At 38.5% G+C, this 15,452-nt stretch overlaps 1 protein-coding gene across 1 annotated transcript in view; it reads left to right on the top strand.

Annotated features, from left to right (window-relative positions):
- The window catches only part of Irbp (Inverted repeat-binding protein), a 31,306-nt gene extending 17,605 nt beyond the window's left edge, over positions 1 to 13,701 (top strand). Inside the window, 6 exon segments of the mRNA XM_069338434.1 lie at positions 2,119 to 2,196; positions 2,699 to 2,834; positions 3,147 to 3,338; positions 8,072 to 8,272; positions 11,261 to 11,454; positions 13,362 to 13,701. Coding sequence (XP_069194535.1) covers positions 2,119 to 2,196; positions 2,699 to 2,834; positions 3,147 to 3,338; positions 8,072 to 8,272; positions 11,261 to 11,454; positions 13,362 to 13,478 — 918 coding nt within the window. The 3' untranslated portion in view covers positions 13,479 to 13,701.
- Positions 13,702 to 15,452: the final 1,751 nt, after the last annotated feature.

Raw genomic sequence — 15,452 nt, 5'->3', positions numbered from 1 at the left:
TGTAATTAATATATAATTCCTTCTAATATTATAAATATAATTTATGAGAAATTAGTAATGATCAAGATGGCTTCTGCCGTAGAAGAGGTTTATTGTGTCAAATATTTGCATTACGACAGCTTATAAAGAAAGTACATAAGCATTATAAGTAGTTAAGTACAGTACAGTATATAGTAAGTAGTCTCAGCATTTTCCTAGGTATGGCAGTGAGCATGGTTTCTTGCATCAGCTCTCTTGTAGTACATCCCAGAATTGTTGGAGTGAAGGGACTTCTGAACACCTTTCACAACACCTTGTTCCAGGATGCCTTGGTTTTTCAGATCTTTATCTGGGGCGTTTTGCACTGGCCTACCTTAACAGCTGGCTAATTGGGGCCCCGGTCATCAGGGTTGTTTGCTGTCCAGGAATCTAGTTCTTTGCCTTTTGGTCAACTTGCACATGTCCCAGTTTGTGCCTTCTCAGGTTCTGGCTTGGCTGGGATTGGTTTAGGATGTCAAGCCGGCATCTCTCGACTCTTCCTCAGTCGGTTCTGTTGTTGCTGTGCCTATGTCTCCAGCTGGTATTGCGGTGGTCTTGGCATTCCATCAAACTTCACTGCATGGAGTTTCTAACTATTGTGTCCTGTCACTTGTAGGAGAGTCTGGTAACAGACCTTTTGATGTTTTATTTGCACCTATCTTTGGGGCAGCAGTATATGGTGACTTGGCAGGCCTTCCACTTGCTTATTTCTCCTCTGTGTTTGTTCTGTGTTGGTTGCCATTGTAATTTTCTTTCTGTCTTGCCTTTTCCTGGATAGTTAATGCCTAGTACTGAACTGTCCTCGCTTCCCCTTTTCTCAGGATGTCTTCCTTGTTATTTCTTCTCCAGCCAACTTGGCACACCCTTCTTTTACTGGGGTGTTTTGTAACTAAACAAAAAAAGTACAACCCATGACTATTTTCGTTTATTTCATTGTTTATTTCTTGAACGTTCTTTTAATATGGTTTTGGTACCTGCCCTCTTTCCTCTTTTCAGGTCAGCAGTTTAGTTTCTATTTTCGGACAAGTGTATTGCTATACAGGATGTGAATCTTATATTTCTAGATGTGATGTTATGTGTTGACGCAACTGGCCACCAGAGCGGCACACCCGGTTGTGGCACTCCATCACGGCGCTCTGATTGGTTGTCATTGACTCATTGCAAATGGCTGCTGAGTGGATGTCAGTTCTCATTCCTTTCACATTTCTTTTGGCATTTTTCGTTTAGATTATGATCCATTGTTCTTACCGGTAACTCTGTCATCACGAATTGTATAGGCATGTATCGTGTGGATATGTATGCTGGGTGGGAAGGTAAGTGAGATGTTGTGAGCTTCCCTCGTACCTGCAGTTGTGTCATTAGTAGTTTTTCGTAGGTTTGTGCTTGCCTAGTTGGTCTCATCTTGCTTGCGGAGGTTTGAGCTTCCCCTGTGGCTGTAGGCACAGTATAGGCTTCTACCCTTGTGTCACAGGATACTTGGTTCTTAGTTCACTTTTCTATCATGGCTGGTAGTTTGTCTCATAGTTTCATTCAGTGTCCCATATGTCAGATACCTTTGCATTCCTGTGGTGTCTTTTCTTGTATGGGTGAGTTGCATTGATTTACATTGTCTTTGATTTGAATGACATTTAGAGGCCTGTAGCCCCCCTCACTAATCAAAGGCCACCTATATTGCCAATCCTGCTAGGCCTCCAGGGTACCTCCAAAACCTAAATATATTGTGTACTTAGGTGCCTCTTTGGCATTTCTGGACTGCAACAGGCATTAAGGCATTATATAGTCTGTGTATAGTCTCCTATTCCTGGAGACCCTCCGCTATCATACCAAGTTTATTAAAATGCCAGACACACATTTTTTAATTTACATTATTGATATGATAATGATCATATAATGTATTAATGATGATTATTAATACTGTGATGATCATGTATGTATTAAATATCCCAAATGGAAAGCAGGTCAAGGTCATATTGGTTCCCACATATCTGTTCACGTACGTTTTTTTTTTTTACATATACAGTATCTTGGTTTGCTTTATCATTATGGTTGTGTAGTACAGTATTAGCATAATAAGTCTTTAAAACTTGCAACATGTTTCAGGATACTGGAGAGTTGCTGATGCCATCTGATTATGTGAAATATCAGACATATGGCGGACGACAGATAAAGTTTACAATGGCAAGTAAATAAATTTTTGCACTATATCACAATAACATGATGAATCTATGAATGCATATTGAGGTCCGTATGATGGGGGATTGAACCTGCGCTCCTCAGCACCTCAGGGTACACACACTGTTGACTGGACTGGTGGGGTTAAAAGTATCCCGACCAGAAATACTGCTTGAGTTGGAAGGCACCAGCCGGCACCATAATCCATGTTTTAATGACAATTTTGCCCATGCATTGGTGTTCAGTTATGCACATTATCTCCCAGTTCTGTCAATACACAGTGAAAATCACAATAAAGTGTGCATGCCCGAGGTGACTAGGGGCATGGGTTTGATTTCATCATACATCCTCAATATTTATGTGTTCATAATTTTTGTGAATTCTACAAATATTTTCAAATTGTTATTGTTTTCTGTAGTATTTAATGCAATTTATTATATTTAAATTATTAATTGTTCTTCATCTAATATGTATTCATCCTTCCTTTCATTGTCTTTCAATCACTCAGGATGAGGTTCGCAGTCTTAGTAAGGTCTACGATCCAGGAATGCAGCTCTTGGGCTTCAAGCCAATCAGCAGCATCAAGCCATATTTTCACATCAGACCTGCTAATTTCATATACCCAGATGAAAAGTCAGTTCAAGGTAAATTGAAGAGTTGCTGAGTATGTAAGTTCCCACACTAGTTTACTTTAATGCTGCATTTTCAATGTCATTAATTGATTCTTGTAAAAGATCAGTTTCTCAAAGTGGCCTGAATATTGAATTATTCTGGTAGTGTATATAGTGATAGTATATTTATTTTGTGTGTGAGAACAAGTAAAGGTGAGAGTGATTACAGAGGAAATTGAAAAGCGATGAATTAAAAAATAATTTGTATTCACGGACAATTGTTGAAATGAGATGTGCTGAAAATATTTTAGTGCAATGAAACATAATCCTATTTTACTTGTACAGGTAGCAACAAAATGTTTGCAGCTCTGTTGAATCGCTGTCGAGTACGGAATATGGCAGCAATTGTGCGATTAGTGCCACGTCAAGGTGCCTCAGTGTCGTGGGCAGCATTGATTCCCCAGGGAGAGCAGCGGGATGAGAAGAATAGTCAAGTCACTCCTCCAGGGTTTATTGCCTGCCACTTGCCATTTGCTGGTAAAGTAATCTGTATTTTCAGTCATTCTTTTCATGCTTACCCTGACTTAGGACCAGCTGTCATGCTTCTTTTTTTTTTTTGTGTGTGAAGTACTGTAACATGTTTGTCCATGCTTTAATTTTTATCATGCATCACTACCATGTCCAAGTATGAAGTTGTCAAAATAATGCACAGATTCGAGAACTGCCATTGAAACTTTGCAACAAGAACATATACATGACAACATCCATCTGATAACAAATGTTATATCATTAATGCAAACACTCAAACGTCAAGGCCGTCTGGTACTTATCAATTGGTTGCCAAGTCATGTGGGAATAATAGGAAATGACATTGCAGATGAAGCTGCAAAACTTGCAACTAAGTGAAGAAATGTAGACATTTATATACCACAGAGTCTATCACAGATTAAGAAAGTAATTAGAAATACATGTAGAGCAATGCAGAAGATGTACAGTGACCACAACACAGCAGTTGCAACATCAGGATCTGCAGGTTGGTGCAAGAATTCTACCAACTACGAACCACTTACTGTGATGAAAGGGAGCAGTAGAACTAACAGAAGTACACTTACATCGCATCAGGCTTGGATACCCATGTGCATGAGAAATAGACTTACAGGTTCCAGAAGATGAGAGGAAATGTCAGCACTGTGGATAATGCCCAACAGACCACTGGAACATTGTCTAACACAGTGCACAGTTATAAACCCAATAAGATTTCAACTTAGATTCAACAGAGCAGAAGTTGTTGTTAAACACATAAGGCAAAATCTTACTGAAGCGACCATACGAGTCATAAATACTCATACTCTGCCTAAGTAAAACAGAAACAAGCAACACTAAGTGGGCCAATCCAAAGGCTTAGGGCCTGTGCAGGAATTTCCCTGCAAAAAAAAAAAAAAAAAAAAAATGCAATAGTAGGTCTGCCCAGACTGTTGCAGCATCCATCACAGAGCAGACATGAGTGACTTGATGTGCTCTGCCCCTGACCCCTCCAAATTGGGCCTAGAATTTATTCATTGGTGGCATAAATAAAACAGCCTGGCAGAGATAAGTGGCATTAACCCTTAGACTGCAGTTATCATCAATTGTTGATTCACAGGGTAATACGGTTATCAGCATATGAAGATTTAAAAAATTATGGTCTTAGGTTTTTACATGTATAATTCAAATATGGATACAATAGGTCTGTGTGGATGTAATGGAGTTTACCTTGACCCATGAAAAAATCCTACTACCATTTCATGGTACAAATATGGTTATCGTTATGAATGTTACTAGGGAGTAATGCAGTCATCATCATGTGATGATTTAAGCAATTATGGTCTGGGTGTTACATGTGTGATGAAAATATGGATATAAAAGCTCTCTGTGGATGTAAGTAAAGAAAAACAAGTGATAAAACAATCGGTGAAATGTCAGAGAATAAATCAATAAGCGTTAGCAAAATTGAGCACCAGGCGTTGATAAGCGCCAGATGCAGACTTTACAGAATGCGTTCACCCAGTGAAACCATAAATATTCACGTATTGTCATGTTTTTATTATATTCTGCATACAAATTAATAATTCTATAATAATTTTTTTTTTTTTTTTTTTTTTTTTTTTTTTTTTGTGCGTATGCGGGTATGACAATTTCTCCAGAGCCGCTGTCTAAAGGTTAAAGTTGTTATCAATAATATAGATATACAATAATACAGCCCTAGATGTTATAGATATTTCTACCCGGATATACCTTCCTTCCAATCTGCTAATGTTTAGTTGCTAGTATGTAACTTATATTAGGTTATCATTTTCTTAATTTTTCAATTCAGTGTTTCAGTATGTGTTATCTTTCCTTGTAGCAAGCTTCACTGAGGTAACTCCACACAAATGAATCACATCAACCCCAGGGAGTCCTTATTTGCATATTGGACACCAGAGGACAAAACCTGGTCCTCCCCCTCACAAAAGTGCAGAGAGCAACGGGATTCTTATGATCACCTTTGTCAAATAAACAAACACAAAGTAGGCTGAGAAAAGCATAACAGACAACTGCAAGATTCACAGACAATATGAGAAGCAAAGCAGCAAACAACTCTGTAAACTATCCACTCAGTAGTTAGATCGAAACCTTCTCTAGTTATTCCCAGCAACCACCAGGAGGCAGCACCTTCAGGAGCTGCCAGCTTCCCTGTTAGCAATCTTTAGTCTGGAGCCTAAGGACAACAAACTGATGCCTGGTCGAGGGTAAGGAGGGCTGCCTGTCTTCGTCAACAAAGGCCAAATGCTCGTTAATCTAGCTACCAAACCCCCGTTTATGAATGAAAAACTGTTTACACATGACTCACAACTGATGACATTTGAACATTTCTCGAACAGTGCCTCGCTTATGACTTCTGTTCAAGTTGCAGCTCTGCAAATGCTTCACCCACTTACTTCAAATACAAGTAATCGCCAACAGAACTTAAACAGCTAACCTAACTTTTGTCTAACTATACAGTTAATTTTAATGTATATTAATATTAATTAGCAAACGCATTGCCTGGCCGGAGAGGCATATTACGTTCCTAAATAAATCTGCAGATCTTGGGTGGGGACGCACATTGTGTCCCAAATTAAAATAGTTTGTTAAAATTCCAATTTTTCTTAGAATCATTATGGGACTAGTCAATTGTTGGCCTATGCGCGCCTGTCGATTGCAAACAATTTGATACTAAAATGAACGACACAGCACAAAAATTGAGGTCAGAAAGCTGGAAAGAGAATAAATACTTGTGTAGTGGTGAGCATCCAAAATTAAAATATTTGTGAAAATTCCATTTATTGTGCGATTATTATGGGACTAGTTCTACAATGTGCGCCTTTCGATTGCAAACAGTTTGATACCAAAATGAACGACGTAGCACGAAACTTGAGGTGATAAAACTGAAAAAAGTATACACATTATAATTCTATTACATGCTCAAAGGTAACGTTCGACCGATTTTTGGGTTTGCTGCAGGTGGCACACTGGGCTTTTTTACCTTGTATGCATATATCCCTTTAGAGAATTTTATTCCGAACAATTTGATACCAAAATCAAGGATGTAACATGAAAATTGAGGTGATAAAACTGAAAAGAGAGATGCATTTTAGTGCAGGTGCGCTGCTCCCGGGAAAATGCCTGGCTGACCTTGGGGAAGGCTGGGGCTCATGTGCTGGGCCAGGCAAAGTGTTAAACTGCATCTGGCAATCTTTTGACCATTTCAAAACCCTATTTAGATCTTCTTGAATTTTTTTCCATGTTTATTTTCCCTCCTGATTTTTGTATCATTGGCAAATTTGCAAATATTGCTGCTCAAACCTGAATCTAAATAATTTATATATATATTATGAATAACAGGGGATCCAGGACAGACCCTTGAGGCACTCCACTTACAACATTTTCCCACTCTGACTTAACCCCATTTATACTAACTTGTTTCCTTTGGTGTAGCCATGCCCTAATCCAACTTAATATAGCACCCCCCAATACCATAAGCATCTATCTTCTTAATCAGTCTTTCATGTGGTACTGTATCAAAAGCTTTGCTAAAGTCAAGGTACACAACATCACAAACTTTACCACTATCAACTGCCTCAACTATGCTGGAATAAAATGATAGCAAATTTGTTAAACATGAACAGCCATTAGTAAAACAATGTTGTGAATCATTTATTAATCTATGTTTTTCAAGATGAAGATGAATAATGGTATTTGCAATTATTGATTCAATGCAACTTTCTCACAATAGACGTTAAGCTAATTGGTTGATAGTTTGAAGCAAGTGATGAAAATAGGATGAATGTAAGGAAGAAGGAAGAATAGGATGAATATAAGGAAGAGGGAAGAATAGGATGAATGTAAGGAAGAGGGAAGAATAGGATGAATGTAAGGAAGAGGGAAGAATAGGATGAATGTAAGGAAGAGGGAAGAATAGGATGAATGTAAGGAAGAGGGAAGAATAGGATGAATATAAGGAAGAGGGAAGAATAGGATGAATATAAGGAAGAGGGAAGAATAGGATGAATGTAAGGAAGAGGGAAGAATAGGATGAATGAAGTAAGAATAGGATGAATACACACAGTGTAATCAAACTATCATGATGTATCAATGCGATGTGAGCCCCCTCTTCTGTTTGTTCCTTTATTAATCTATTTATTTCAGCCTGAAGAAGATTGTTTCCTCTCAGAGGTGCCATTGAGTATGCACTGGGGAGCTATGGAGGGCCAGCATGGAAATATTGTCAAATTGAATTAAACCATCTTTATTTTTTCTGTGTGGTCTCACTAGCTCCCTATACCTGCATTTGTTTAACCTTTCTTGTGTGTGCACCTGGGGAGTGGCACGTGAGGAAGGCGGCCAGCACACTGGATCTCCCCATGGTGACCCAAGTTAGTGGTGCATTTTGGTACAGTACTAGCACATGGTTTGTTGACATTAAGCAAACTATCATATCCTTTATTTCCATCTTTTCTCTCTAATTGAGATAAATAGTTTTGTTTTGCTGTGCCTGTACTTTTGAATTTGGATTGATTTTGGAATCCCATGCTCCCCTTGCTTCTAAGAACACACCAGACATTGTGTGTTGGTGTTTAGTAGGCCTTGGCAAGTCCAAAACCCTGGTAGTTTTGTAGATATCTCTCTGGTACCAGAGCCAGTGCACCAGGAATCTACTGAAGCCTCCCTGAAAAGGGAGTTTCATTACATTCAGTAATTGACTTTAACAGATGATTTCCGCAACATACAACTGGAGAATTCAACTCGAGCAACTCCAGACCAAGTAGATGCAGCCAAAGCTGTTATCAAGAAATTGCACTTCAAGTACGCACCAGAGAACTTTGATAATCCTGATATTCAAACCCACTGGCGCAACATTGAAGCCTTGGCCCTTAACAGATCACAATTAGACCCTGTGGTGGATTACACCGGTGAGTTGAATGGTACTTTTTGTCTTTACTACTGTGTTGGAAGTGTTTCCGGGTATTTGAAACAAGTAAATAATATAAATGTTAAGATAAATATGTTTGAGACATTTTAATGTAAATTTAAATGGGAAAATAGAAAAAAAATGTGGTGGGAGGATTTGAGGAGGGCTAGTTGTGTGGTGAGGAATGAATGAAAATGATGATGGTAAAGATGAAATGGTATCTTTATCCATACTAGAGAAGGAGGTTATGTGTGTTATATGTATCGGGTTATGGCTGTGTTAATTCACGAATATCTTGGACTGAGTGTAAGATATGAAGATATACTGCACATGTTTGTAAGTACATATACGGAGTTATATATAACTCCAGTATTTAGTGGGATTATTAAAGGAAAACAATAAGGGGATGGAAAACTAAAAGTTGGTAAGAAAATTGTGCTGGAGGGCATGAATATCCGAGGTGGAGAATGAATGCTGGATTGTTGGAGTGTATCGAGTGTAAATTGGAATTTCTTGGTGGATATGTGATTGGGAAGGGAAATGTTTCTATTAAATATTTTCTTTAGAATAGGGCTATGTATAGAAACTAATGAAGTGGAGCAAAAATGACCTCTGACTTATTGTTCCTATGGGTTTAACAGCCAGTTTTGAAACCAATATATGGATCCATATTTGACGTCATCATCTCGTAAAGGCGAATTATGGCCATTGAATTTACCTTGCTCAGTATTTGTTAAGTGGGCAGTTGTTATTGGATTTGTTGTGACACAATTTTTGCCCTCCCTAGGTCAATGCTTTCCACAACACTTACAGAGTGATAGGGAGAGTACCAAATATTTTCATGGAGTGACTGTGAAAGAATGTACCAGTGTGTCCCTGGAGTGACTGTAGGTGTGAGAATGTACCAGTATGTCCCTAGAGTGACTGTGGGTGTCACTGGACATCAGTCTGTTTCATTTAGTACCAAGGGGGGGAGAAAATGTTTGTTTGATCAGATGCACCATTGGCCTCCTTCACCGGTGGAGATTGAGAGATGCTTGGGGGGGAGGGGGGGGTCATGAAACATCAGCTACAATCCAGATAAACTTAAAGCAGATCAAATCTACAAGTCACTGGTATTAGCTGATCTTTATACTTTTAACCACGCTGTAATCACCAATACATATATATATCCATATTCTGACTTTGGAAATTGTTGATAGTGAAGGCAGTTTAACACTTTAGTGCGCGCGGCACTTGCTGAAAATAAAGCGGGTTGTGCGCGCGGCGTTCTGGGCGCTCGAGCGTAAACACAAAAAAGTGTATAATCTTTTCACGCTCCTAACATCAATTCTCGAGCTACGTTTTTCATTTTGGTATCAATGCGTTGGCAATAAAATTCTCTACAAGATCATATGCATAAAATGTCACCAAAGCATTTGCTATCCCACCACGAAGTAAATAAACACGAAAATGACTCGCCGTGACACCCAAACAGGAAGTAAATGTTCATACTCTTTCGTTTGTTGCCAGCCTCACAGTCATCCTACAGCGCTTATTTTGATATCACTGAACTCGCAATAAAATTCCCCACCCAGACACATGCCTACCAATGTCTAATTATGGTATCGGGTGACCCGCACGAGTGTGGGAACTGGGCGAAGCGTTAGCCGTGATTTCAGCAGCGACGACACTGTTGTGATGCAGCGCTTTGAAAGTTTATACTTATTTCACTGTCCTGACAATATTTCTTGAGCTACGTATTTCATTTTTATAGCAATGTGTTCGCAATAGAAAGTTCTATAAGAACATGGGTAGAATTGGCCAACAGAGCGTCAAATAAATTTGCGGCGAATAAAATCTTACGCGAATCTTACGCGTGTTTGTACCCGTGAGCGTAAAAAGTTTTTACTTTGCTCATGTTTTTTCAAGTTTATACTTGATTCACACCTTTTTTTTTGTTTGTATAGTGTTCGGAATAAAATTCTCTACACAGACATATGCATATAAATGTAGAATCATGATCGCGGCCAACACAAGGGTGTGTGAAGTGGGCAATTACCCTCGTTGTGTCACCAACTCAATAGTCTCTCCTCTAAGTTACAATACATTGCCGTTTTCTCAAATAGGCATTGTGCCTATTAGAGAAAACGAAAATTTATTGGCAAACATATTCATACAAACCCCAAGTCGATCGAGTAGTAAATACCCAATATAAAACACGGTCCGTAAATTTACCTTGTGATCCGACAAGCGGTTAAGCAAAACGCCCGTAATTCCAAGTGGAAAATCCAGGAAAGTGTTAAAATAGTACTTTATATATTCAAAGATATATGGATCAGTGAGTATATTTCAGTGATTAAAAAGATTGAAAAACAATTGTGTGGAGTTTATTTCTAAGTGTGTCAACATCATCATCAGCCAAAAGATGTTACATCATTTAGCCAAAACCAACAGTTACTACAGTAAGAAATTAAACATAATTTGCCACAAATGTGCCAGTGTGTTCCTGGAGTGACCGTGAATGTGAGCGGCGCAAGTGTGTGCTTGGATGGGTTTGTGCATTGGAAATGCTGTAATTACTGAGGGTGCATGTAGAAGTCAAGAGTGGTGTGTGGTGGTGTTTGATGACATGATATTTCTCATTAAAAAGTGGCTGATTAGCAAATATTTTCTTTACAACATTATTCTCACCAAATGAACCTATCGAAGCTATCTAAGCACGAATTAGTAAGAAATGCAGTATAATGAAAATAACTTCAAAATGCATGTGAAATTTAATGAAAGTTGGTAAATAAATACATAACAAAAATATAGGCGATTTAATATACAGTACAGTATTGTATATTCAGTATAATAACTATAGGTATTCTTAAATAAAAAACTACTTCAGTCTAAATTGATTCTTAGTATGGAATTTTAAATTTAATATAGTTGTCTACAAATTTTATTTTAAATTTGCTGCAGTGCTTATATCCATTAATTGATATAATTTGTCTTCCTTAACAAGTACCCGACAATGAACGCATACAGAAGAAAGCTGGATCATTACTAAAGTCTCTTCAAGATCTTGTTTATCCTTCTTCATACGATCCAGCTCAATCTGCCAAGAAACGGCCAGCTGCAAGCTCCAGTGCAGCACAAAAGAGAGTTAAATCTGATCCAGCAAGTGTTGATGTTGAAGCCATGGCCAAGGCCGGCAAGGTAAGTGTTGCTTAACCCTTAAACAGCTAAGCTGTACAAAATCTCTACATCCAGGTGTGCATGGGAAAATAGTATTGGAAACCCACAAGGATAATTAATAAAAACAAACAAAAACACAAATGTTAGTGATTTTAGGATAGGAAAATATGAGAGAGACAAGTATCGCCCCTTAAGGGTGATATTTAATGGAGTGAAACATATGACGGAAATGCTTAGAAATGCCAGGAAATTGCAGTGATGAGGATGGCAAACTTTGGTCAATAAGACAAGACCTCTCAAAGGGAGACAGAGAAAAGCTGAAAATAAACCTCAATGAAGCGAAATGTCTAAATGGGAATAGAAATGAAGAAGAAAGAAATTCTTTGTTTCTACAAGTGTTAGGGACAGAAAAACTAGTGAAAATGGTACACAAAACAAAGCAACAAAATCACTAGAGGAAGGGGGAGTAAAATACAAAGGAAAAGGGAACATGTTCCTGAATTTTTTTTTTATACCATCATTGATGGAGTGAGATAATAAATACTGGAGCTAAAAGATATGTCAGCTTAAGGTCCCAAATATTGTCACACTAACAGATGAAACTTGAAGAAAATATTTTAAATGAGGTTGTATTACTAAGGGGCTACTGAGTTTTAAGAAGTGAAAGAAAAACTAGGAAGGGGAGAAGAGTGGCTGTGGTGGTGAAAGAACACTTGAAGGTGAGAGAGTTAATAATCGAAAACCCTCGAGAAGTTGACATAATGGCATTGTAGGTTTGGAATCGGGATGATAAACTGATAATCATAAATGCATACAGCTCACCAGCAAGCAACACATGGACAAAGGAGGAACTAGATGACAAATAAGGGGCCTCATTGTAACAGGGTCAACAACTAGTCAACAAATTCATAGAGGTATCTCAAGAAGAGGTAGAAAAATTACTTGAGAGGCTAGGAAGAAATAAGGCAGTTGGACCTGATGGAGCTGTGAGAATGTACAACTGAGCTGAGCATTCCACTCCAATTAATATTCCAGATATCCTTGTGCACAGGAATCTAAGTAGATACAGGGGTATCTCAGTTTACAAATTTAATCTATTCCTGGAGACAGTTCGTAACCCAAAAATTTGTAAACCAAAGCAAATTTCCCCCTAAGAAATAATGGGAAATGAATTAATCCGTTCCTGACTCTCCAAAAAATTAACTTCAAGGTAAATTTTATACCTAATTCATCCAAATCTTCACTACAAAATTATGTACAAGTTATTACTTACCTTTACTGATGACTCCTGTTGGCGTATACAAGACAGTGAGGAGAAGTTTCTGTTTGGAAAGAGAGTCCCCTTCCATTATAACATCAGGTAGTGAGGACTTCCCTGGGCTTCGTCAGAAATCCCCAGATTCAATTTATTTTGGAGGTTTACAAGAAAATCATAAAATTTTCTTAGGTTTTTACAGGAATCCTAGATTTTTTTTATTGTTCCTAAATTTTTTTGTTGGGCATGTACAATTTTTCTTGTCCATTCTTTTTTTTAATTTTGCAAAATTTCAAGAAAATCCCAAAATTTTTCCTAGAATAAAATTTCCCAATAGTTTTGTAGAGTATTTTGATTTTGTTGGAATTTTGAAATTCAAAATTAAAAAAAAAATAAATTTTAGATTTTACATGAAATATTCATGCACCTCCTTGTGGAATATCTCGATTTTCAGGAGGATCACCTGTTTTGCTTTCTTAATGTCCCTGGATAGAATTCTTGGTGAATCTGATATCAAAGGTATCACTTTCCTTGTGCAATTTTGTTCTCGTATTGGCATCATCAGTGATATTTAGTGCATGCACCACTGATGGTGCTGCATAGTCTCCCTAGCTTGGAGCCTTTTGATAATTACTTGCTTTAATTATTCTATAATCATATATTTTTTTAACAGGCTGACAAACTGACCATGGAGATTCTCAAGAAATGGTTGCAAGAGCGAGGTGTGAGAGTTTCTGGCAAGAAGAAAGCTCAACTTGTTCAAGATGTCTTGGATGAAGTTGGTCAGTAATAACCACCAACAGAATTCTCATGCAGAAAGTAAATAATTTGTATTTCATTGTGCTGCATAAATTTAGTGTTCTTGGCAGATAGCAAGAAGACGGTTTTCTGTGCTAATAACATGAACTTGCCAACAAAAGTTTGTTATAAATGTGAGTTTTGTAACACAAAAAAAAAAATTTGTACAAATTTACTTTTTTCCATTAAGCATGTAAAATAAAGTTTTATAAAGATGAAGTTGTATAACCTTACTTCTCCATCCCATGACAGTGGGAACTTTGTTATTAGGTATGTATGTTGCCTTAATAATAAAATAAGTGTAGCTACGTTAATGTTTAAAATGGATACAAAGAAGTAGAGCAAACAAGATTCACACTACATCCTGTGTGATATCAATAAATTTGATATAAGTCAACCAGTCTCCGAGACATACAATTTCGCTACCGGCGAAAATCGCGAGATTTTTGGCCGCTAGCTGCGAAAATTGCACGGTTTTTGGCCGCTAGCAGCGAAAATCGCGCGGTTTTTGGCCGCTAGCGGCAAAAATCGACCGACTTTCGCCGCTAGCGGCCAAAAAAGGGGCTATTTTTGCCGCTATCGGTCAAAAATCGTGCGATTTTCGCCGCTAGCGGCCAAAAACCGTGCGATTTTCGCAGCTGGCTGGCAAAAATTGCGCGATTTTCGCCGCTACCAGGCCAAAAATCGCGCGGTTTTCGCCGCTACCGGCCAAAAACCACGCGATTTTCGCAGGTAAAGGCCAAAAATTGCGCGATTTTCTTCAGTGACTAGTGTACCTTGGATTTCAATCCTGTGAGGTTGTATTGATCAGTCTTATTTATGGACCACAGTCCTCTAGCTCTGCTTCCCTTCAGTGCAGATGGGCCTCAACTGCTGGCAGAAGAAGCAGATCTTGGACAGATGGGTTGAATACTTTGATCAGGTCCTTAACTACCCTGCCGCAATCAACGATAAGGCCATTGCTTACCTACCTCGAGTGAAGATCAACCAAGATCTTAATAAACCTTCCACAAAAAAAGTCAGGAAGGCCATCAAGCAGTTTTCCTGTGGCAAATGGCCAGGATCAGATACTCTACCTGTTTGATGGGGTTCTGAGAGTTGTTCTACTTCGCCTGAGGCCAGGCTTGGCCTCTGGAAAAATTGAGTAAAAATGCTGAAGTGTACAAAACAGGCGGGTCAACCATGATGCAGAAACTGACAAAGCTCTTCCAGTCCATGTGGAATGAAGGGAAGGATGCACAACAGTTTAAAATATTCCAGCATAGTTCACATCTACAAGAGGAAAGGCAACCGTAAGTCTTGATAATCACTATGGTATTTCAGTCCTGTCCATCGCCTTCAGGGGAGCCGGTTGGCCGAGCGGACAGCACGCTGGACTTGTGATCCTGTCAAAATTGGGCGACTTTCGCTACTTTTTATGCCAAAATTGGGCTACTTTCGCTACTTTTTAGGGCAAAATTGGGCTACTTTCGCTACTTTGTAGCCCAAAATTGGGCTACTTTCACTACTTTGTAGCTCAAAGTTGGGCTTTCGCTACTTTGTAGCCCAAAATTGGGCTACTTTCGATACTTTGTAGCCCAAAATTGGGCTACTTTCGCTACTTTGTAGCCCAAAATTGGGCTACTTTCGCTTTGTAGCCCAAAATTGGGCTACTTTCGCTACTTTGTAGCCCAAAATTGGGCTACTTTTTAGGCCAAAATTGGGCTACTTTCGCAACTTTATAGGCCAAAATTGGCTACTTTCGCTACTTTGTAGCCCAAAATTGGGCTACTTTTTAGGCCAATATTGGGCTACTTTCGCAACTTTATAGGCCAAAATTGGGCTACTTTCGCTACTTTTTAGGCCAAAATTGGGCTATTTTTGCTACTTTGTAGCCCAAAATTGGGCTACTTTCGCTACTTTTAGCCCAAAATTGGGCTACTTTCACTACTTTGTAGCCCAAAATTAGGGCTACTTTCGCTACTTT

This window comes from Procambarus clarkii, chromosome 1 (assembly GCF_040958095.1).
Source record: "Procambarus clarkii isolate CNS0578487 chromosome 1, FALCON_Pclarkii_2.0, whole genome shotgun sequence".
Taxonomy (NCBI): Eukaryota; Metazoa; Arthropoda; class Malacostraca; order Decapoda; family Cambaridae; genus Procambarus; species Procambarus clarkii.
This window is presented reverse-complemented; position numbering and strand designations above follow the sequence as displayed.